Source organism: Gymnoscopelus braueri (genome assembly GCF_963280865.1).
Source record: "Gymnoscopelus braueri genome assembly, chromosome: 4".
NCBI classification, from domain to species: Eukaryota; Metazoa; Chordata; class Actinopteri; order Myctophiformes; family Myctophidae; genus Gymnoscopelus; species Gymnoscopelus braueri.
This window is the reverse complement of record NC_137605.1, coordinates 20,552,042-20,575,342: the sequence shown is the minus strand read 5'-3', so window position 1 is coordinate 20,575,342 and position 23,301 is coordinate 20,552,042. Positions and strand designations below refer to the sequence as shown.

Sequence of the window (23,301 nt, the reverse complement as noted above, 5' to 3'; positions counted from 1 at the left end):
TCCACAGTTTCATCTTTATGTATAGCCATAAACCATTACTGTTACTGGTACTGCATTGCACCCCTGAGAGATATGCTTTCAGTAGTAGATTTGCCGTCAGAAGTACTGCAAGAGCTTTAGTTTTCCTCTTGTTCTAGCCATCAGAAGGCTTGAGGAAATACAGTTTGTGTTATCAAAACATAACCATCACAACAATAATCGATGCTAAGCCTGGAGTATGTAGTTAGATGAACACTGAAGATTTTACAGTCTAGATTGGGGGTCCCAGAGGGTCCGTGGCATAATGCATGTCAGGGCTGGGGGGTCCTAGAAATGAAAAAGGTTAAGAGTCACTGCTTTAACGTAGTGACCACCTGTAATAAATAGAGCAAAAGGTTCCTGTATTCATGTAGTGTGTTGGTAGTCCTGTGTGTTAGCGGTGTAATGTTGGCTTCGTTGTCACTGTGCCCTCTCTCTCTGTGCCAAGGACGCTTTCCTCACGCAAACCTCGTTCTTGGCAGCGATGTTGTTCTGATTACGTTCTTCTTGAATCTGGTGCGTGGTCGTGTCCTCGTTTCACAGAACAGAACCACTCGGATCGGCTCTTTGATAATCATTCCCCCGGTTATGCAAGCTGAGACGTTATAGATCCATGAAGAGCTGTTTCTTTCTCAATCTCTCTCTCTGTCTGTCTCTCTCTCTCTCTCTCTCTTTCTCTCCCCGGGGAGTCCTCTATTGTAAGCGTTCTGCCTTTCTCAAGGGTGTCAGTCCTCCATGTCTTACATGCCTGCGAGCAGGGCCCGTGCTCCAAACGTTTATTTTTCCAATTACAGTCATGTTACAAGATACCTCTGAATCAAAGTTGCTGCCAAAATAGCTGTAACTGAGAATTGCGGTTAAAGTCCCCCCCACCCTTCTCTCTCTCTCTCTGAAAGAAGAAAGGCATACATTGGTTGGACATCTTAAACCCCCCCCCCCCTCTCTTTTCTCTCTCTGTCACTTGGTTCATCCCATTTTAGACGAGGGGAGTGCATACTGTATGGAGTGGAGGACAGTGGTGGGAGAAGTAAAAAATAATGTTTTAACTTAAGTAAATATAGCAATTCCACAATGTAGAAATATGTTAAAAATTTACAAAATCTTTAGAAAATAGCTGATCTTCAAGCTCAGAACACGTCGCATATAAAATAGTGCTTAATTGGTTAATGTATGTTTCGTAATAATAATCTAAATCTGCAAAGTAACTAATGACTAAATCTGTCAAATAACTGTAGTTGAGTAGAAGTATAAAGTATTGAAAAAGGGGAAATACTCAAAATTGTACTTTAAGGAATAATTTGATGACCGGCGGAGACTCAATGGAGACTCTTTGAATCTCCTACCGGCGGTGACTCCGCCGGTCATCAAATTATTGGCTTAGGCTTGAAAGATATCCAAGAATTCAAGGCTTCATGGGGTGTGTAATTGATAGAAAATAAGTCATTTTTGGGTGAACTTCTCCTTTACGCACGGCCAAGTACATGGGGTGGGGATGGGAATTTGAGGAGGGGGTCCAAATTGACTTGAAATGAGTGCTGAAATGTGATTGGTCTACTGTAGGTGATGTTTTTCCTCTGAGGCAAGGCAAGGCAATTTTATTTGTATAGCACAACAGGGCAATTCAATGTGCTTTACACAGAACATCAAGTAAAGGAAACACAATTATACAATGACATTAGGATGCATAAAACAAAATAAGTAAAAATGAACAGATACAATTACAGTGCAGAAGAAAAATAAAAGTGACTCAATCAAAGGTTAGCGGCGGACAGAAAGGTCTTTAGTTGTGTTTTAAAAGAAATAAGAGTGCCAGCAGACCTGCAGTTTTCTGGGAGTTTGTTCCAGATATGTGGTGCATAAAAAACTAAACGCTCCGCTTCCCCACGTTTATTTTTGGTTGGTTTTAGGGACAGAAACAGACCTTTTTCAAAGACGACCTGAGAGATCTGGATGGTTCATGATATCGCACAAATATCAGAAATGTATTTTGGGCCCTAAACCATTCAAAGCTTTATAGACCAACCAGTTATTTTGAAATATATTATTTTGACACACAGGGAGCCGGTGTAAGGATTTAAGAACTGGAGTGATATGCTCCGATTTCTTGGTATTAGTATAGGACTCGAGCAGCAGCGTTCTGAATCAACCGCAGTCATCTGAAAAGGAATGGAAAGTACTTGTAGATAATGAGTACCTGAGGGAGGTTTGTGGTGGGTGTGACGGCCCACCCACCCACCCACCCTGTTACAATGGATGTTAGCGGTGAGACAGAAGAGGTCCCAGCCTCTCTACCATGTCAGTCATTGTCCTAATGTGAACAAATTATTATTGTATCTCGTTGCTGTCGCACAGAAAGAAACTTGTATCTCCATATTTCAACTTTATGTTTCCCCCACCCCCCCCCCCCCTCGTAAATTAATGCCCTACTTCGTCGTACAACCAGCAAAAATATTTCCTGAAAAGTGACTGTTTTGGACATACAAGGTTTCCACCTGACAGCTACTATTTACGGGTCATGTCGGTGCTATGGAGTTTCGTCAGTGCTTTGCTGCCCTCTGCTGTCTTAAGCTCGGCCTTACAAGGCTTGTTCTCGGCAGCACCTAGTTTGCTTGTGCACATTTTATTTGTTACAGAGACATTTAGAAGAATATTATCAATAATAAAGACATTCATACAATTTCCAATGTACTATACAAGATAATACAACTAATATAAAAAAAAAAAACATGGGTGCTGTAAATGGAACCTGCTACAACTCAACTAATTGACAGTTATAATTAGGTCCAGCTGCTATTCAGCCAGCTGTTAATATAAAACAATGTGTTTGTTAAACACATTGAATAATGTGACCGTGTCCACACAGGACTTGGAATGCGATGTCTCCGTAGAGGATGACAACAGACAGGAGTGGATCTTCACCCTCTATGACTTTGACAACAGTGGCAAAGTCACGAAAGAGGTAATCTCTCAAAACAGATTCACACACACACACACACACACAAAAATAATATATATATATCTATATATATCGTCTCTGTCGGGTGGAAAACTCATATGTCCAAAACTGTTACTTTTCAGGATTCAAATAAAAAAAATGCGTCGCTTCGCGCCGCGTTTGGAGCTTGTGGATCTGCTACTTTTGATGGTTTTGTGTGACGCGGTGGTATGATCAAGAAGGGCATTAATTCACACAAAAAAACACAAAAGGTTAGAATATGGAGATAAGGTTTCTGCCCGTCAGCAACGATATATTTTTAACCGAATGAGTTCCCAGATTGCGAAAGAGGTCATCACTGTAATGTTCCTTCAGAGTCAGAATCAGAATTACGGCCACGGGGGGCCAAAAGTTTGAGAACCACCGATTAAGAAGGCATTTGGTAGAATCAACCTCAGCTCTTAATGGGTTAAAACATCTTTTCATTACAAAGTTTCAGTACAAAACACTGTTTTCCCTGCTTTCTCAGGACATGTCCAGTCTGATGCACACCATCTACGATGTCGTGGACGCCTCTGTCAATCACTCCTGTCACAAGAGTAAGACGCTCCGCGTCAAGCTGACCGTCACACCTGAGCCCAGGACCCGCAGGAGAGACACTGTTTCAGGTTAGAGACATTTCAGAGACTTCCTCCAGAGTTTTTTTGTGTTTCTCAACGGGATCAGACCTTGTCCTATGTGGTCTCCTGCTAAGATTTCTTTATAGTGTGGACTTCCCCGTCTTATTATGAATCCAGATACACTTTGTGGGCCTACAAATTGCAGGTTGTACAGTGGGGATATTTGTGTGTTTGTTATGTGGGTCTGTCTATTAAAAGGTATCTTTGCGCATCTCTGTTTCAGAGCGTGAGTTGGGACGCTGTCACCAGGAGGAGGGTCGCTCAGCGGACAAACGTCTCTCGTCTCATGTCAGGTTAGCACACAAATAATACACTTCAAATGGGGGTGTAAATCTCTGATCTCCCAACAATTTACGATTTAGGCATGTACCAGATGTTCGTATCCAGAGTGACTTACAAAGTGCGAGATCGGAGTAGTTTGTATTAACCCCTTGTCAACAAACAACAGGGTAAATAGTCAAGTAAACAACTTACTACAAAGTAACTAGGATACCAGATAAACATCAAACCTCGCATCTGTCTAAATGTCATGCTATCGAAATAATATACTTGGCCTTTGTGGACGAGAGGAATGATTTACTCAGTAATGGTTTAGCAGAATATACCTCGTATACAAGCATCATGTTCTCACCGTGTTTATTTTAAATAAGTGACCTGTTTCTATAAATTGTATTTTGGCCCGAAAAGGAATCGATCAACTGCATCCATTTGTTGAATCGCCACGTTGAGATCAATCTTCACCCTATCTTTCAATTCAAGTTCCAGTTCAGTTGAAGCCAGTTCAGTCAGTATAAATAATGTTTGTGATTGTGATGGATTCATCAGGGGCCAGAGCAGTGAGACCCCTGCAGCTGACGGTCAGCATTACTGTGTCGATGAGAACACTGAGAGGAGGAATCACTATCTGGACCTGGCTGGTATCGAGAACTACACCTCCAGGTTTGAAGGTCTGTACAGCTCCTTTCATCTTGTTCTACAGTCTTAACCACAACATCGTTTTAAATTATTTCGAAAATAGCTTATTTTAAATTGCTTATTGTGAGTGATAGTGATTGAGATACAACCCTAATTAATTGCAGTGTTCCGGGTGTTTCCAATAAAGCGAGGAATGTTTTAAGAGCAGATGTTCAATATTTTATTACAATATGTTGTAAAGTGAATTTGAAGAGTTGGTTTGTAGAAGCAGTGATCTGGTGTGCATCAAGCGCATCAGAATAATTTATACTTTGTCATATGTGACGGAGTCACGTGCCAAAAATAGCCGATCTAGAAGCTCATTGCATTGCAACTGTTGTGAGCTTGTAGATCTCCTATTTTTGACAAATTACTCTGTCGTACAACAAAGTATAAATCGAAGTTCCTTCTTATCATTCATAGATAAATAACAGACCTGTGTTTTCACCTGTCTTCCAGGAACCACCTCTCCGCTCCCCACTCAGGAGGCCCAAGTTCGGACCTCGCAGTCCCAATCCCAATCCCAGGCTCAACCCCAGCCCCAAACCCATTCCCATTCCCAGAGCCGCTCGCGCTCACATGAACCCGAGCCCCACGTGGGCCACCACCGCCGCTCACAAGTCATTGCGGACAACTACAACCCCGCCGAGTCCCGAGGCAAGGGCATTCACTTCCTCAAGTCCCCCAAGGGAACGCACAAAGGAGGCGCAGGGAACGGAGGAGGAGGCAAATCGGGCAAATGTCACGGCTACTACCCGGCTCTGCAGTCGGCGGCGCTGCACGGGGCCAACTCTGGCGGCCATGGGGGCCAGGACGTGTACCACCTCCCCCACCAGGGCCAGGCCACCGGGCATCACCAACACCCGCTGCAGTACAGCCACAGCAAACGCCTGAGGGCCAAAGCCAGAGAGGCCATGTCCCCCTCCAAAGTCCCCCTGTCCTCTCCCTCCCACCCCCAGCAGCATCAGCAGGCCCCTCAGGGGGCCTCTGCCCTGTCGGGCATGGAGAGAGAGCAGGTCTCGGGTCCGCCCGGGGGTAGCCCTGGGTTCGTGGTCCCGCTGGTCCAACGCCACGAGCATCATCACCACCACGAACACCACCACCACCACCATTACCACCACTACCACCAGACATGACCGGAGAAAGCATACAGTACAGGACCAACCACCCGCCGCAACACCAGTCTGAAGGACTTTACCTCAACCACCCATGGGAATGTCTCCATGTCTGTCCAGGATCTTTCTTTTCCATTACACCCACTCCTCCAGTAGTTCTGTTCTGCCTAAGCTATCCTGATGTATACAGACATTAGACATGCTGGGGGGGAGGGGGGGGGGGGTGGCACGCAGTACGGCTGCCACGGGTATACGATATGCCTTTAGACAGTTTCTCTGTAGCTATCGGTGTCTTTATGAAAAGCATAGCATTTGTTTGTTGATAAGACTTTTTCTGCCGGACTCGCTCGTTCTCTGAAAGGGACATCGCTCTGGGACGATGAAGACCAGAGGCCGTTTGATGTTTTCCAACTCCTCTGTGCTGTCGGTTTGACGTGTTTGTCCCTAGAAGCTATGTGATAAGAGTGGAGTGGGATTTGTCGTTCTGTGTGTGTGTGTGTGTGTGTGTGTGTGTGTGTGTGTGTGTGTGGGGGTGCGTGTGTGTGGGTGCGTGTGTGTGTGTGTGTGCGTGTGTGTGTGTGTGTGTGAGTGTGCTTGTGCGTCTGCGTGTGCGTGTGTGCGCGTGTGTGTGTGTGTGTGTGTGTGTGTGTGTGCATGCATGCGTGTGTGTGTGTGTGTGTGTTTGTGTGAGACCTTTCTAAGCCGTGGATCTCAGGTGTAACGGTGCTGCTGCTCTCGGGACGTTGTTCACAAGGAGCCCCCCGCTGTGTGGACTTGAGGGCGTCTCTCCTGTCTGAGGAGAAACTACAAAATCACCACTGCCAGTTTTTAATGCAAAAATATCTCGCTATTATGTATAAAAATCTATATGTAAACACATTTTACTGTATAATTATACTGTATATGCATATTTTCATCATGGATTCTAATTATGCATATATGTATTTTGTCTTTTATATATTGTAATAAACCATATAGATCATATTTCTTGGTATTACTGGTAACATGTTTGGTAATTGGTAATTTTTGGGTTGAAACTTGAAAAAATACCTCAGAGAACTAGAGAGACAGAGAGCGTGTAATGGAGTACTACTGCAACCCTGTGGTCAGAAGTAGAATAGACCCACGTTGCAAGATGTCTAATGACAACAGATGCTTTGACAAATCATTTAGAACAGAGGTTCTCTAACTTTTTTCATGTAGGAGACCTCCAAATTGATATATATTTGGCCGTGGACCGTTTTGTGCTAGGGACCCCCAGAAGAGAAGATTTATGTTTTTAAAAATTCTAAAATGTTCAAACATTTTCTGTTTCCATTTTTTTTTAATAGCAGCTCTACATGCTCACAGTGCTTCGCGAAGTGAGGCACTGTGAGCTTGTAGATCTGCTATTTTTGAATAGCCAACATATAAATGTCAATATCGAAAGTATAGGCCTACTGATAAGTATGAAACTCCGCTACCTGCTTGTGTTAGACGTTTTTCGCAGTGGTGGAAGAAGTACTAAAATGTTTTACTTGAGTATAAAAGTATCAATACCACAATGTAGAAATACTCCGTTACAAGTATTTTTTGTTAACATAAATTGTCCTTTGTGGTGCTAACTGCTAAGCTAACTCCCCATTACGCCATTGCTGGTCTTTAATTAATTATCACAGCTGAGAGAGATTTTTCCCTTCCCTGGCCATCATCATCATCATAAATCATCATGGATTTGATTTATGCTCCGTCGCATGACGGTGGCGCGCGTGGAAAATCGCAGAAAGCTGACGTTGTGACTGAGCTGTGAGCTCGGTCTGCCAGCTTCTACCCGTGGTTGTCAGGGGCGTCGCGTCACAAGGGCAAGAGGCTCTATGCACAGCAACCATATAGGAATCACTTTGGGCCTCTTCCTTACTTCCTTCACAGGTGTTACCGATACTAATGAAGGCTCTGTTCCGTTTCGTGTAGCACAGTGGTTCTCATTCTGGTTTGATTTATTTCAAGGACGGACCCCCATAACTCTGAGAGTGTAGTGTACAAATGGAACATTGGAATGGAACATGGTTTCATTTGTACACTCTCAGAGTTACACACGCGCAAGGGCCCATTTGGAACCTCCTCAAGGAATCATGAGGGTCCCCTGGACCACACTTTGACACCCACTGGTGAGCTAAGTATCATACTGTAATATATAATATACTAATTTTAGATGTCCTGACTCCTGAGGAGTCCAAAAGAGAATGGATAATGGTCCTCTGGGTCCTGGGATTCATGAATTAAATTACAGAGGTGAGTAACTAAGTGTACAATTTTGACTATAGGCTACAAAATAGCAGATCTACAAGCTCACAATGCATGGCGATTCTGCACAATGAGTACTTTCAACTTTTGGTACTTTAAAGTACATTTTGATGCCAATACTTTTGCACTTTTACTCAGGTAAATTTTGAATTCCGGACTTTTACTTGTAACTTGTTGCAGAATTGATACTTTAAGTAAAAAAATTGAGTACTTTTTCCACCACTGCGCACTGTGCGCAGAGGGGCAAATGAGGGCCCCGGCTGCATGGGACGAACAATGAGCAGCTCTGAAAGGGGAGGGGAGGGGAGGGGAAGGCCCCGCCCCCCGGCTTAATGCAAATACCTCCCCCAGTCCCCAGCGTTGCCATGTCCGCTTTTTATAAGCGACTTTAGGCTTGTCATTCTGTAAAGTTGCTTGTATTTATCTGTAGTTTAGTATGCGGCCTTGCGGGTTGCGTTTTTCTGGGCTTGTTTCTAAAGTGTGATGCTGATTTTGGTCTTGTTTCCTAATGTTGTTTAAACCAGTGGTTCTTAAATATTTTCATGTCAAGGACCCCCAAACTATTTGTCCACGCCCCCCCCCCCATCTGAAAGTATTTTGTGACCCCTGTACCAGATATGTGTTGTTAAAATGTTTCAAAGATTTTTTTTTTAAATAGACGATCTACAAGCTCACATTGTGTCGCTTTGTGACGCGTCGTGAGCTTGTAGATCGGCTATTTTGTAGCCTATAGTCGCTTTCTTTTGAGCTTGTTTTCATATACCTGGCTGCTTATTTCTCTCACACAATCTGGCAACACTGCCAGTCCCCCTGCACTGACAACTGCTGGCAATGTCCATCCAAAAGTAAAGCAAGTGCACTGGAAGTTAGTTGACCGTCTCTTAGGAGGATGTTACTTCAACTCAACATAGCATCTCTATATGAAGCCTGATATAAAATATAGCTTTCGTTTCGTTGATCAGCCTGCAGCGTCATAAAGCAACAACAAGGATACTCAATCGACGGGACGTGATGACATGACATGACAAGTGTCCCAGGACAGGAGGACGCATCAAGTGTCCCAGGACAGGAGGACGCATCAAGTGTCCCAGGACAGGAGGACGCATCGGGGTGTCACTGAAGGGCTGCAGGCAGCCTGGCTGCACCTGTCCTGCCGAAGATTGCAGCAGAAAGGTAGGCTATGAAAAGTAGCTAATGTGTCATCCAATTTTCAGTGGTGGAAGAAATACTCCACCAGATTTACTATGAATCACCCCAGTTACTTAAGTAAAAGTAGCAATACCACAATACAAAAATACTCTTTTTACATGTAAAAGGCCTGCATCATGTGTTCAAAATGTTACTTGTTACAAAAGTATTGGCATCAAAATATACTTAATGTACCAAAAGTAAAAGTTCTGAAATGTTTGAAAATAGCAGATCTGCAAGCTCAGAACGTGTTGCACAAGGCGTATAGGGCTAAAGTGGTTAATGTATGTTGTATAGTATAATCATTTATATCTGCAAAGTACCTAGTAACTAAAGTTTTCAAATAATTGTAGTGGATTAAAAGTGCAATATTTGCCTCTGAGATGTAGTGGAGTAGAAGTAAAAGTATTGAATATTGGAAATAAAAAATACTTGAGTAAATGTACCCAGCTACTTTCCACCATTCAGTGCAGTGGATGTATTGCTTTTGAAACATGTAGAAGACTAAGCCTAATCAGAATAACACTGCGGCACTCTGACTGTTTATGAACTGTTTGCCTTGAAATAGCTTACAAGAAATACACATTTAAATGGAGTTAGATTATCCTTCTCCTGTTCCTACCACACTATAGCACAACTTTCTCCCACACATAACAAGATGCATTGATTTCTAGTCAACTCTTTCGTGCAGCTTATTTAGTTGCAACTAATAAGCCTGTCTTTAGGAAAACGTGATTATCCTTAGCCCGTCGATACGCTGGGCTTTCATTCAAGACATGCATGAGAAAGGCTTTGCAACACAATGGAGCAGTGGGACCCCCGCCTGCTTGTATAGGCATGGGCACAGCAGAGTGCAATCTCACTTCAGTGTTGATATTCTTCTTTAGAGACATAGAGCAAGTTCATACCAGGGACAAAACACACAACTACAACACACGACTAGAAATGCTGAACTTTTTTGTTTTTTACATGACAATACGTTGTGAAAGTTGCTAATTATGTGGGGGGATAGGATAGTATTAACCCATTCAATCTGGGAACGCATCTACAAATGTCTTCTAAATCCTAACAGTTTTCTGGTAAAACTGTAGGATGCTATAATATCTGTGGTTCTCAGACTTCTTCATGTCAAGGACCCCCAAAATTATATGTATTTGGTCGCGGACCCCCATCTCAAAATATTTTGTTCCAGGGACCCCCAGAAGCAAAGATTTTAGTTACAAATGTTCGCTTAAAAAAATGCATATGAAAAGATTTGCACACATTTTTATGATTTTTCAAAATGAGCAGATCTACAAGCTCATAGTGCCGCGCTATGAGCTTGTATATCTGCTATTTTTTAATAGCCAAAGTATAAAATAATGGCTATAGCTAAAAATGTAAAATGACACAGATGCGTTTCTCGGATTGAACATTACAGGTGAAATGTTTCCTTCAGGGACCTCCACCTTGCACCTTGTATGTTGTCTGCATCATGTTATATCACACAAACTGATTTGAGCAAACAAGCTACTGTAAAACTTCAGCAGAATCTCCTCAGAGAAACATCAAAGAGGACTCAACATGAGGCCTTTCCGCGAACAATTGTGCCATTCTACCCCTGCACCCCGACCCACAGCCACCCCATCAACCCCCTTTTGCACAAATTTCCACTTGATTAAGCCCCAAGCTTTAGAGTCGAATGTGGAGGGAAAATGGTTCGCTAATTCCTCCCAAGGCTCAAGTCTGACAACAAAAGAGAAAGGCTGTCGTCTCCATTTTTTTCCCCCTAGTCAGACTCAACAAGGTGTCAAGAGCTTCCTTTAGCATCTTTTTTTTTTATCAACTACTGTATTGTTGGGGAAATGTAGACCGGCGTGCAGATGGAGAAATACTGATTCAATACGATCTTTTATTTATTTTTGTTCCTCGGGTTGCCCTGGCTCTGTTCGTTGCTCCAAGTAGAGATTAACCTTTAACCTAGGGGCATGTCATAGACCTTGGGGTGCACAGCATGTTTGTCTTTGTAGAACCCATCCTAAACTTCATTAGATAAGCCTCTGGTTAGTTACAGCTTGATGACATAGCTATTATGGTCAATTAGTGAAATTGCTCAGTACTTCATAGCTGAACTCATAACTACTTAGCAACAGAAAAATGCAATGCTCTCGTTATCTTATATTTGCCATTTTCTTACTTGGAATATGCAAGCATGTATTGTTTGTGGAGGTAGTTCATAGTATGTATAATAATAGAGTTTTGTGCAACCAGTAAAGCTGTGTATCTAATAAGTAGTTGTTAACTAATGCATAATGGTTACGTTTATAAAAAATAAAAAAAAGAGTCAACCAAAACCAAAATGCATTTGATTAACCAAATCTCTGTTTACATTCAAACCTATGATGATTGAACTCACTTACATGTAATGCATAATGAAGGATGACAGATACTCAGCAGAGCCCGACCGATGCCAGATTTGATGGCGATCCTGATTTTGGAGAGTCCTTGACCACCGGTTGCCAATATGTTGTCAAAAGGTATAACATTTTCTCATCAATTAAAAAAACTTAATTAATTTAAGTTTAGATTTGAGAGCAATTAACCTATTCCTATTCAAACTTTTTCATAAATAACTCATCTACAAGCTCACAATGCATTATGAGTTTGTAGATAAGCAATTATTGAATGTGACACATATTGCCCAAAAAAATATGACATGCTCAAAACAGGAACGGCAGGTTGAAACTTTGAAAGTGGTAAAAAAATCGAGATACATTGGCTGCATGTTGCAGATAGTGATGAAAAAAAGTCAAGTAATGGTAGATATTTTGGCCAAACCGATAATAATCTCAATATCGGTCGGCCTCTAGTATTCAGGCATATGTGGAAGTACTTCAGTCTCCAAGGGGACACAAACGTTCTGGGATTGCTGTGAGTGACTGCCACCAATGTGGTTTACGGCAGGATTTCTTTTTTTTTTTCCTTTTTTTTTACAATGGGGACAACTCTCGCTCAAGGGTCCCCCTTTTTTTTACGGCCCTAAAACCTCAGACCAGCAGACACACATTTAAATCCTCACTACGTTCCTTCAGGAGACGAAAAAGAAAAAGAAAACCTCAAGATTTTTCTTTCATGTGTTTGTAAGCAATTAACACCATTAATGAGCGGACAAAGAGAAGAGGCGAAGCCAGAGCCAGTCTCCAGACCACTGTACACATTCCCTGCACTGTGGTTTTGGTTGCCAGGCGATGTTGAGCAAGTTGAAGGGGAAAGAGAGAGAAAGAATGAAAGAAATAGAGAGAGAGATGGCTCTTTCTCACTTCAATTCTCTCTCCATCCTCCCCTCCCTCTGACCCCTCCTCTTCCTCTTCCCTCTCAGCTTGCCTGTCCTTCTCTGCATACTAATAGACAGACTAAAAGCTGATTACAATCCAGGCCTGTCAAACTGATTATTAATATCCTATACTTTAGGGGGGCCTACTTACACGGGGGCCAATGTCTGGGAACTTCGTTTTGGATTGTTCGTAATGCTTTTGGTCTTAATGTGGCATTGTGATCGAGCGCCACTTTGATGAAACCGTAATTCCCCCCAGTCCACAGTTTTTATGGTGCAAGTAATCCTCTCTCTTGTTGGCAGTTAAAACGTATATATTTGCATGCTGGAACGTCTCAGTTCTGACCACTAGGGGAAAGCATTTACCTTGGCTTCTCACACTTGCTAATGTGCAGTGAGTGACACGACTAGTTGACACACTCTCAACCATATTCGATATTATGTACCTCTGCTGAAATGTTGGAGTAATGTGTTTGGGCAGTAAGAGACCCCCCCCCCCCAAAGACACAACAGCTTTCAAAAAGCTTGATAATGTCCAGGAATCTATCCCCACTGCATCTGTAAACAGGAAAGAACCATTACGTAGATAACAACTCTTACAAACATGCTAACAGCTTAGTTTATGTACAAACAGGCTCTCTTAATAACAAAAACAAGTCTCAGACTTATGCCAACCTAACTGGCCTATTTAAACATGACACCATGGCCTGAATATTAAATTGTGACCTTTTATTTGGAGTTCAGATTAGTTTAGTTCCTAGCAGTGATCAAACAGTGCACTGACTTCACTGTGTTTGATAAGCAACTATACTAAACAATAAGTCAAACTTTTTTTTAAATTGTTCATTTGTATCCGATGGATTTTCATATGGAAGGCATGTTTTCTGTTGTACACATTTGACCCTTCTTTGGTCTGTTCAGATTGATCTTTTTAAAGATAATGTTGATGCATTCGTTTTTTTATGTGTAGTGAGAGACCGGAAAGAGAGATAGAGGATGACATGTGTCACAGGCTGCTATGACACAGTTCAAATGATGATGACCTGTGTTTGTCAGGGGGCCCCCCCAGGACGGCCAATTGGAAAGGAGTGGGAAATATATTCATGAATATATATAAACATTTTCAATTCATGTTCAATTCAAATTTCAGTTCATAAGATTATTGAGCCATTTTAACCACTTTGAACCTGGGGTCCCTATCTTGGACATTTTCAACCTTTTCTTTATTTCTTATTTTGTAAATAGTGAAAATAGCAGTGCAATAGAGGGACCACTTCCAGAGGATATGGCTATATTTGGGAGTCCTTGGCATGGAAAAGTTTGGGAACCCCATGTCTATTTGATTCAGGGTTAACTGTCAGAGTCAGGACACTTTTATTGGTGTTTATTTATCTGTACCTAAGACCTTGTTTGATCTAAATCAGCTGTGTGAAACTCAACTTAATGGTATATATTATACTGTACTTAAGCCAAGTGGACCAAATAGCTAAGGACCCAATGGCGACACCATGAGTTCAAATCTGGCACTTACAGTATAGAACCACTATGTCACTATGTAATTCTCTCTTTTTCAATATACTATGTCGTCTCTGTCGGGTGGAAACCTCATATGTTCAAAACAGGATTCAAATTTAAAAACAGCAAAAGTAGCAGATCGGCAAGCTCAAAACTTGCGATCTTGTAGATCTGCTAGTTTTGATGCTTTTGTGTGACACTAGTGTGATCAAGTGGGACATTAATTTACGAAAAAACACAAAAAGGTAGAATGTGGAGATAAGAGGTTTCTGCCCGACAGCAACTATATATAATATATATATATATATAGTTGCTACACACGCACGCACGCACGCACGCACGCACGCACGCACGCACACACACACACACACACACACACACACACACATACGTGGAGGTGATGGTGGTTTGGTCTCTTCCTGATAGGACCCTAGTGTCCTCAGGAGACAGGGGGGTATAATTAGAGTTAAGGAAACAGGAAGCACCTCGCCCTCACTATCTATCTCCCTCCCTCTCTTTACCTCCTTCCATCCCTCTTGTTCTAGATACCCTCCCCACTTTATACCTCCTTCTACCCCCCTCCCCCTCCTCTCTCTCTCTCTCTATCTCTCTCTCTGGACAGTGAGAGATGGGTGTGCAGATGTTTCAAACATCAGCCATCTCTCTCCCCCCTCTCTCTCTCTCTCTCTCTCTCTCTCTCTCTCTCTCTCTCTCTCTCTCTCTCTCTCTCTCTCTCTCTCTGTATTTGCTTTTAGTCTGAGTTGCAGAGTGAAGTGTGTAGGAGTGTGAGCCATAATGAGTCCCATGGTACTTTAGACTGTGTTTTGCATCCGTTTGGCTTACTGGAAATGAGGGGGGGGGGGGGGGGTCAGTAGTTGCAACATCCTGGGGAAGAAATAACTTTTTTCTTTAAGCCCTATTTTACATCGTATGATGGTGCTGTGTGGCAAAATAGCTGATATATAAGCTCACAACCCGTAGTACGTGAGCTTGTAGACTTTAGCTATCTTCGAAAATCTTTTAAAATCTTTGAAGATTTTCGCCCGTAAAGACGAGCACAAAATGGGGGACGCGAGGTTGAAAGTGAAACTGCTTTCTAGTTTGTTTGTTTTTTCGAGTACCCAATCATTTTTTACCTCTTTTCTTTCTCATACAAATGAACCCTGCAACACCCACACATTTCTGTGTTGGCGCTGCTGTTGAACCCTATACTGGCTCACCTGCCAGTGAGGAGCCCCCAGCGGGAGGACCCAACACCTCCATTTCATCCTACTCTTCGCCGTTAACCAGTGGTGGAAAAACGACTTAAATTATTTACTTAAGTAAAAGTATCAATACTGCAATGTAGAAGTACTCTGTTACAAGTAAAAGTCCGGAATTCAAAATTTACTTAAAGTACCAAAAGTAAAAGTACTAAAATGTTTGAAAATAGCAGATCTACAAGCTCACAACGTGTCGCGATGCGACGCGTTGTGAGCTTGTAGATCGGCTATTTTCAAATAGCCTAGGTATGAAATAGGTCTAAAGTGATTAATGTGTGTTTTAAAATGTAATAATGTATATCTGCAAATTAACTAGTAACTAAAGTTTTCAAATAATTGTAGTGTAGTAAAAGTACAATATTTGCCTTTGAGATGTAGTGGTAGTAGAAGTAAAAGTACTGAAAATAGGAAATACTCCAGTAAAGTAGAAGTAGTAGAGTATAACCTCAAAATTGTACTTAATTACAGTACTTGAGTAAATGTGCTTAGTTACTTTACACCACTGCCGTTAACCCCCCCCCCCCCCCCCCTTGCTGACAGCCGCTGGCCCTGCCCTTAGGTGTCGCTAGCCTGGCGATCCCCTCCCTGCCCGGCTTCCCTCCGCCCGAATACGGCCAGATATTGTGGAATGCACTGCGGTGGATTTGAACCCCTAGACTCCGGGTCGGGGTGGTGGACCCAAGTGGACCCAAGATCAGTTCGTTGATTTGTTGATCTATAAAAACAATTCATTGTAAAATGATCCAGAAAACAAGCGTCTCAATTATTCGATGAATCAAAAACGTAGTCAATAGGATCATCTCTAAGGAGACAGTCAAGCCCGACAGTGCTGACCTACATGCTTCATCCCTTCATGTACTGTTTGTTCTTCACGTAGCTGCACACTCCCTGTGGGTTAGACACGCCCGCCCGCACAATGCTTCATGATGACACGCATGTTGTAATTACATTCAATCTGACCTCCTCAGCCTTTGTCATCTGTAATGAAGACAGCTCAGAGCCCGGCCCCTGTTATTACCAACCCCATGATGAAAGTGACACAGACGCAGGGCCCACCATTGGACTAGTAAGTGGGAAAATTATACCCACTTTGGCAAACTACATATCGTCGCTGTCGGGCAGAAACCTTGTATCTCCCATATTTCCACATTTCAACGTTTTATGTTTTTTGTATGTTAATGCCCTACTTGGTCGTATGAGTGAAATGGAGGATATTTGTCAACGGCCTAATATGCACCCTCGAGGAGCAAAGAGCTTCAGTCAGTAAGTCACTTGGTCGTATGACAGTGTCACACAAAAGTGGTGAAAATAGCCGACCTATAAGCTCACAACGCGTTGCATGGCAACGTTTTGTGAGCTTGAAGATTGGCTATTTTTGCTATTTTCAAAAAAATATTGAACCACTGAAAAGCATTAACAAGAGTTTGTGGCTAAATAATAACTGCATTGGATCCATTGAAAGTTGTTTTTGAAACACAGGTTCTTTTTTCCATTTCCTGAAAAGTAACGGTTTTGGACATACAAGCTTTCCACCCGACAGCAACGACATTCGCTATAGCTGCCCGCGACGTAAGTCAAGTGCCAACTTGTTTATGCAGTTTGTAACTTTAGATGCCCTGAGGCCGGGAACCTTTCTTATCGGTGATGATGCTACTTTTTGACCGCATACCCGTGACTCATTCGCAGCGAGTGTTCACCGCCCTCTCGGCAATTTTTAAGTCCCAGCGTGAGGGGATCTGAGTGAGGAGCCTCTAATTTGGGCTCCTTCCTCAACAGATTAAAGACACAGCACAGACCAGGTGTACGTTTCAGACCGGCCATTAGGGCTATACCACGCCGCTCTTCATCTCTGGACGGAGAAATGTCTGTGTTCCTATATCGTTGCTGTCTGGTGTCCAAAACTGTTACTTTTCAGAATTCAAATAAAAAAATAGCAGATCTACAAGCTCCAAAGGCATCGCGATGTAATGCTTTTTGAGCTTGTAGATCGGCTATTTTTGCTACTTTCGTACAAAACTGTAGTATGAAGTAGGGCACTAATTTACAAAATAACATAAAAAGTTAAAATAAGGAAATAAGAGGTTTCTGCCCAACAGCAACGCTATGTAAGAGGTAGTGCACGTTGGTGTGGTTTGAATTATTAGAGAGAAAGGGTTGGGGGTTAATATTAGCTATTCCTGTGCCGCAGCACGCTGGTAGTGTTAAGGAAAGGGGTGGGGGGACCTGAGAGAGAGAAATCAAAGAGAAAGGAGGTGACAGTGAGAGAGAGGAAAGAGAAGGAGGGGAAGAAATTGAAAGCCAGAAAGGGAGAAAGACTGACAGTGCGAAGAAAGCAATAGAGAGATAAGATCTGACTTATACTTGGTTGCGCATTGTGTCGTGCTCCGAAAATAGGCGATCTGCAAGCTCACAACGCTTCGCATGGCGACACGTTACGAGCTTGTAGATAACATATTTTCCGCGTATAACACTGGTGCATAACTAAGAATAAGTCTGGCCATAGAGAGACATAATGAACGAGAGAGTGACAATGAGAGAAAGGAAATAGGACAGAGACAGAGTAAGAAATACATAGAGAGGGAAATAAGGGAAATATGCCGTAGTAGGACTCAGCACTTTTATTGATTGGGCGGAAGGGCTCCCATGTACCTGGTCCTGCATGGTGTGGAATGCACACCTGGAAGTGTCTGGTAATCCACAGGACAATGCAGGCTGACATCTGGCACCTTCAGAGGTACTCCAGGGCAGGTTGCTTTCTGGCAGCCTCAGCATTGTCTCCACAGATTAGAGATTATCCGCGGTCGGGTTGATCAATCTATTGTGACAATTTTCTGAAACAGTGTTTGTGAAACAATGGGGTTAGATGACCTCTACTGATGTTCTGACAGGGTCCGTGTGGCCAAAGAGCCATAGAGGAATATTGTGTTGTTGGATATATCGGGTTCATGTACTATGCAAACTTGTGGCACAGTGTGAAACTGATTGAGAAACTATGGCCTGAAATCCACGCGTTGGTATTACTAAAGCGCATGTCCTGTACCAGAAATACAGCAGCCACTGGTAAAGTTTTCTTTGGCTTAGACTTGGAATAAATGAAATTGCCACATAACCACTAAGACAGTAGGCTACATACTTTGTTGTCCCCCAGAGGTCTACAGCAGTGGTTCCTAAACGTTTTAACTCAAGACCCAAAAGAGAAATTTGACATTTGCCCTGGACCCAAACTAGTGAAAATAGCAGACAAGCTCACAACTTGTGAGCTTGTAGATCTGCTATTTTCACTACTTTTTTGTTTTGTTTTATTATTTATGGAAATGTATTACATTTTTTGATTTTATTCATGAAATACTTTAGAACATTTTTGGATTTATTTTTAATTGATGAGTTGTGATTTTTTTTGTTTAAACTTTTTTAAACCTTTTGAAATATATATATTTTTTTTTATTATGTAAGAAACGAAATGTAAGAAACTAAAAAAAGGGGGTATTTACGTTTATAGTGACCCATAAGAATGGAAAACAGTGGTCTATGTCCCCTCCTTTTTCCCCCCTCTACAGTCGACACCAAATACCTTTGCCGAAAAAGGCCAGTCAACAAGCTTACAACGTATTGTGTTGCGATGTGTTGTGAGATGGTAGATCTGCTATTTCCAGATAATTTTCACCCCAGAATAGGTACACTACGGTTAATATGCAGTAGTTGAAATATACACATATACATTGACAGTGTGAAGGTAAAGCCATTTAGACCACCAAGTACAATCAATGAACAACATCAAGTCTGATACAACATGGAAATGAGCCCTTGTCTAAATATGCAGACATATTTACCTAGGGTATGTGAAATACACAGATACATGGATACGGCCATTTTCATTACAATCATAGTCATAGATAAATGTTCTAAACTTAATGTAGAAAATTATGGTTGATGAAATACAGACAAGTTAAAAGTCGAAGTCAACCCATTCTTAACAAGGCATAAACCATCAAAAATCAAAGGTGGAGTCATTTGGGTTGGCAAGTACAACTAATGTACAGGATTAAGACTAATGAAATATGGAACAAGTCCTGTCAAGAAAATTAACCCGTTGTTGGCTACAGTAGGCAGCTCGGCTAACATGAAGCACACTCTCTATTCCACCGGACAAACTGAATTCAGAGTTAAAACATCTCTGTCTAGTTTGCCCACTGCCATCGGATGTGTAGGATTGTGGTGGACAAAATGCAGATCAAGTTGTCTATGAAATTACCACCGCTCCAACGATGCACCTTTGCTTACATCAAACACGCCGGCAATTCCACGTGACAAAACCTAACGCAAAGGTAAAGCGAAGTTGTCTAGACTGCGGGTGTTGATGTTGTAGGGCCGGTGAGACTGCTGCACTGCAACACCCCCCCCCCACCCACCCACCCCTCCCCTGCCCCACAGTGTACACACAGCAGGAGATGGGACCCAGATAAGACGCCAGGGTTTACGCCCCTCCAAAGAATTGGGATGCCTGGAGGGGCTGGGAACGCTTTTTTTTCTCTCTCTCTCTCTCTCTCCTCAGCGAGGGCTTAATATCGCAATACTCCTCTGTCAACAAAGCAGTGTGTCTGATGGAACATGTCAGCTCGGGCGGCCGCAGTTTGATGGTGGTGGTGATGATGGGGTGTGCGGGTCCCGGGTTAGACAGCTGTCAGAGCAACAGAGAGCCCTGCTAGGGGACTTCCCTTACGGCCTCCCCTCCCTCTTCATGTGTTGTTTTAAGCTGAAACATCAAAGCAGGACAGGCGGATAAAAGGTGAGTGGAGGTTTTTTCACTGACACTTGAACGGATTTTGTCAGACAGAGAAGCTCGGCTTCAGAGATGTGTGTTCGTGTGAAGGTGGACTAATTGGGTTGTTGAGATTCATTCCTGGCCTTTTGAGTTTTTTGAGTCCAAGGCCCCTCTACGATGACCCGTTGTTTGCTTTTGAGAAGGAACACGACACATTAATTGCAGTTGACGTGTTGCAGGCATTGTGTAGCAAAGCCTCTGGAAATGACATGTTATTAAGGTTGTATAAGCAATGTGTTTCAGATGGTTCATGCTCTCTGGGACTTGGATGAACTTTGTGTTGACTATGACATGGGGAACGAAGGAACGCAGTGTTTCAATGTTGGATGTTCTTTGTTCACAGCCCTGTGAGAACACAAACACTTTGCAGTTCATTTTTGGGTCCTGAGTCTCCTGACCCACCTGTTGAGATGTAATGCTGTAGGGCAGTGTAGGCCTATTGCAGTGGTTCCCAAACAGTGTGCCGTGAGACAAGTCCAGGTGTGCCTTGGGATTTTGTGACAACCACAAATTATTAATGCAATATATACAACTATACAAAAAGTTATGATTTATTTCATTTATTTACTATATCAGTACTACAGTATATGTCCACTATTTTTTAACCACTATCAACCTAGCGTCCCTATTTTGGCCATGTCATTATAGTCGGAAAGTTGTAATTATTATTTCTTTTTTTCTTTACATTTTCCTGAAAAAGCACATTGAAAAAAATAAATAACACATCATACCGTTATAGAAGCGGTATATTTTGCACGAAGGTGTCCCTTGAGATTTGGACTTGCCCTTTGGTGTGCCATGGACACACAAAGTGTTAAGGCCACTGCTGGCATATAGGCCTAGCATTCAGTTGAGTGATTGAGTCAGATTTTTTATTTCTCCCACTTAAAGGATTTCCTTTGCTCTGATTCAGAAAAGATAGGCCAATCGTGTCCCTCTCCATCTTGTTATTAAAAAATGAGAACATTTTGCATAGAAGCAAACAAATAAATACAAATAAACACAAATAAAAACTTGATATATTAATAGATAAAAAAAAGTAAATTAAGTAAACTTTTATTTAAACACTTTAAGCCCGATTCAAAACCTTTCAAAAATACAAGCTGAAAATATATGGTTTATATTTTTGGGCGGTGTAGCCGCCCCTATAAGTGGGGTTGGGACACCTCATTAGTATTAGTTTCCTGCATTGTGATTGGCTCATTAGCAGACCCCTAGCTGTACTGTGATTGGCTGACTCTATTGGCTGACTCTATTCAGCACTGTGATTGGCTAGCAAGACACATGACGACATTAATAACCTATAAATAAGATTATGGACTTCCAAAAATCCATTTTTTTGGAAGTGAGAAGAAATACATACAAGTGAAATGTACATTTTTTTTTTAAGTGAGCTTCCATCACTATGATGACCACTGTGATGACCACACCGCCCACTTCTCACTGTGTGTGATTTTTTTTAATCTTTGAAAACTACACATCGGTTGATGAGATAATATTAGGATGAGATAAGACCGTAGCCCACATTTATCTTAACCACTTGAACCCTAGCATCTAGATTCTGGGGGGGGGGATAGAATCGAGACGCTTGGCCCGAGCAATATATCAGTCTGACCTTACTGCAGTAACATGCATTTGAATATAATTTATGTTGTAAATTCCTGTTGAGACAGTTTCACACGTGTTCACATCTGGGCAAGACATGTGCAGACACGTGCATATATATGTCTTAGGTGTGTTTTGCATATATTTTTGGCTCTCCCTGCAGTACACATTGGAAAAGAGAACGTTCATAACCTCATCCATTAACTCACTTTGCTGCCATGTGTGTCAAGGGAAAGGTTATGGGGAGTCTACAGGGATAGATCAATAGTAAACAACTGACAACACATTCATCAATTATCAACAAAGTACATAGATATACAAGACTAAATGGGTGCAACAAGACGCTGCATTACATTCACACAGTGGATTATTAGGCACAGCATAGCCACTGGGAATACTCCATTCAGATTGGCCCGGGATATGCATTCTTTTAACCACTTATACCCATAAACTGGACATGAGTTGCCTCTGTACTTGGTGTGCTCTTTTCCCCTCTAGTCTAAACCAAATCTCTTTGCCAAAAAGAGATTTGAAGAACCCCCAGAATGGAGATGCTAGGGTTCAAGCGGTTACGGTCTTATCTGATCCTAATTGTTATATGCATAATAAAGATATTAGGGCTGGGCAATAAACTGAAAATATACCAAAACCAACAATTAGGAAATCAAAAGACTTAATCTTGCTCATGTAGGTTTCAAGAAGCAGTTTTTTTATAATGTTTATACATTTCTAGTATGAATGAATCGACGCGAAAACAAGTCTAATACATTTTTTATAATCAACTAAATCAATTAGTCTTATTAACCACTTAAGCCCTGTATTAATATACTTAGTGCAAAAATAGCATAATATACATAATAATCACATAATATTTACAGTACAGATCTTGTCAAAAATATAACATTTTACAAATTATGGTTCATTAATCATATTCGAGGCTCGGTTTGATATTATTATATAATTGTGCAACAACATCATGGATTTCAATACAAATTCAACTTCCAGAAGAGAGTTAAAATTATGTCAAAAGGGAATTTTAGGGAACTTAAAATGTGTTGATTTAGCAGTAAATGACATGCCTGTAGTCAACTGACTGACTCAGCTGGTACTCATTGAGGAAGGTACAATATGAGGAAGTAGATGACATTATAAACGTGTTACTCTTTCATTCATTGTGCGGCTCACCCTGCCAAAACAAGGGATAGTTACATAATGCTCATCTTTTGTATTGTAAAAGGTTTCTTTGCTCACACTTACATTGATTATAATACACCACACCCAGGCTGCTGGGAGAGCCGGTGGTTCAGGCTAGAGGTGGAAAGTAACTAAGTATTTACTTTAGCCTACTTGAGCATTTCATTTTTTTTTATATACTTTAAACTTCAAATATTGTACTTTTTACTTCACAACAATTATTTGACAGCTTTAGTTACTAGTTACTTTGCAGATGTTAATTATTAATACAAAACATGCATTAACCACTTACAGTATGCCATATTTTATACTTTGGCTATCCAAAAATAGCCAAAGCTGTAGATCTGCTATCTTTGAAAAAGTTTGATCAATCTCGAAAACATTTGAGTTATTTTCATAGCAATACTTTTGTCCTTT

At 41.7% G+C, this 23,301-nt stretch overlaps 2 protein-coding genes across 3 annotated transcripts in view; one reads left to right on the top strand and one right to left on the bottom strand.

Moving 5' to 3' along the window:
* Nucleotides 1-6,686, top strand: part of nkd2b (NKD inhibitor of WNT signaling pathway 2b) — a 49,294-nt gene extending 42,608 nt beyond the window's left edge. The window contains exons 6-10 of one of the 2 annotated variants that reach the window (XM_080426085.1): nucleotides 2,882-2,977; nucleotides 3,483-3,621; nucleotides 3,857-3,926; nucleotides 4,459-4,580; nucleotides 5,047-6,686. In XM_080426085.1, the coding sequence (XP_080282211.1) occupies nucleotides 2,882-2,977; nucleotides 3,483-3,621; nucleotides 3,857-3,926; nucleotides 4,459-4,580; nucleotides 5,047-5,723 (1,104 nt within the window). In that variant the 3' untranslated portion in view covers nucleotides 5,724-6,686. The remainder of the gene's footprint in view (nucleotides 1-2,881; nucleotides 2,978-3,482; nucleotides 3,622-3,856; nucleotides 3,927-4,458; nucleotides 4,581-5,046) is intronic. The other variant, XM_080426086.1, reaches the window with a different exon arrangement.
* Nucleotides 1-23,301, bottom strand: part of plekhg6 (pleckstrin homology domain containing, family G (with RhoGef domain) member 6) — a 343,569-nt gene that overhangs the window by 47,340 nt on the left and 272,928 nt on the right. The gene's annotated exons all lie outside the window — the stretch shown is intronic.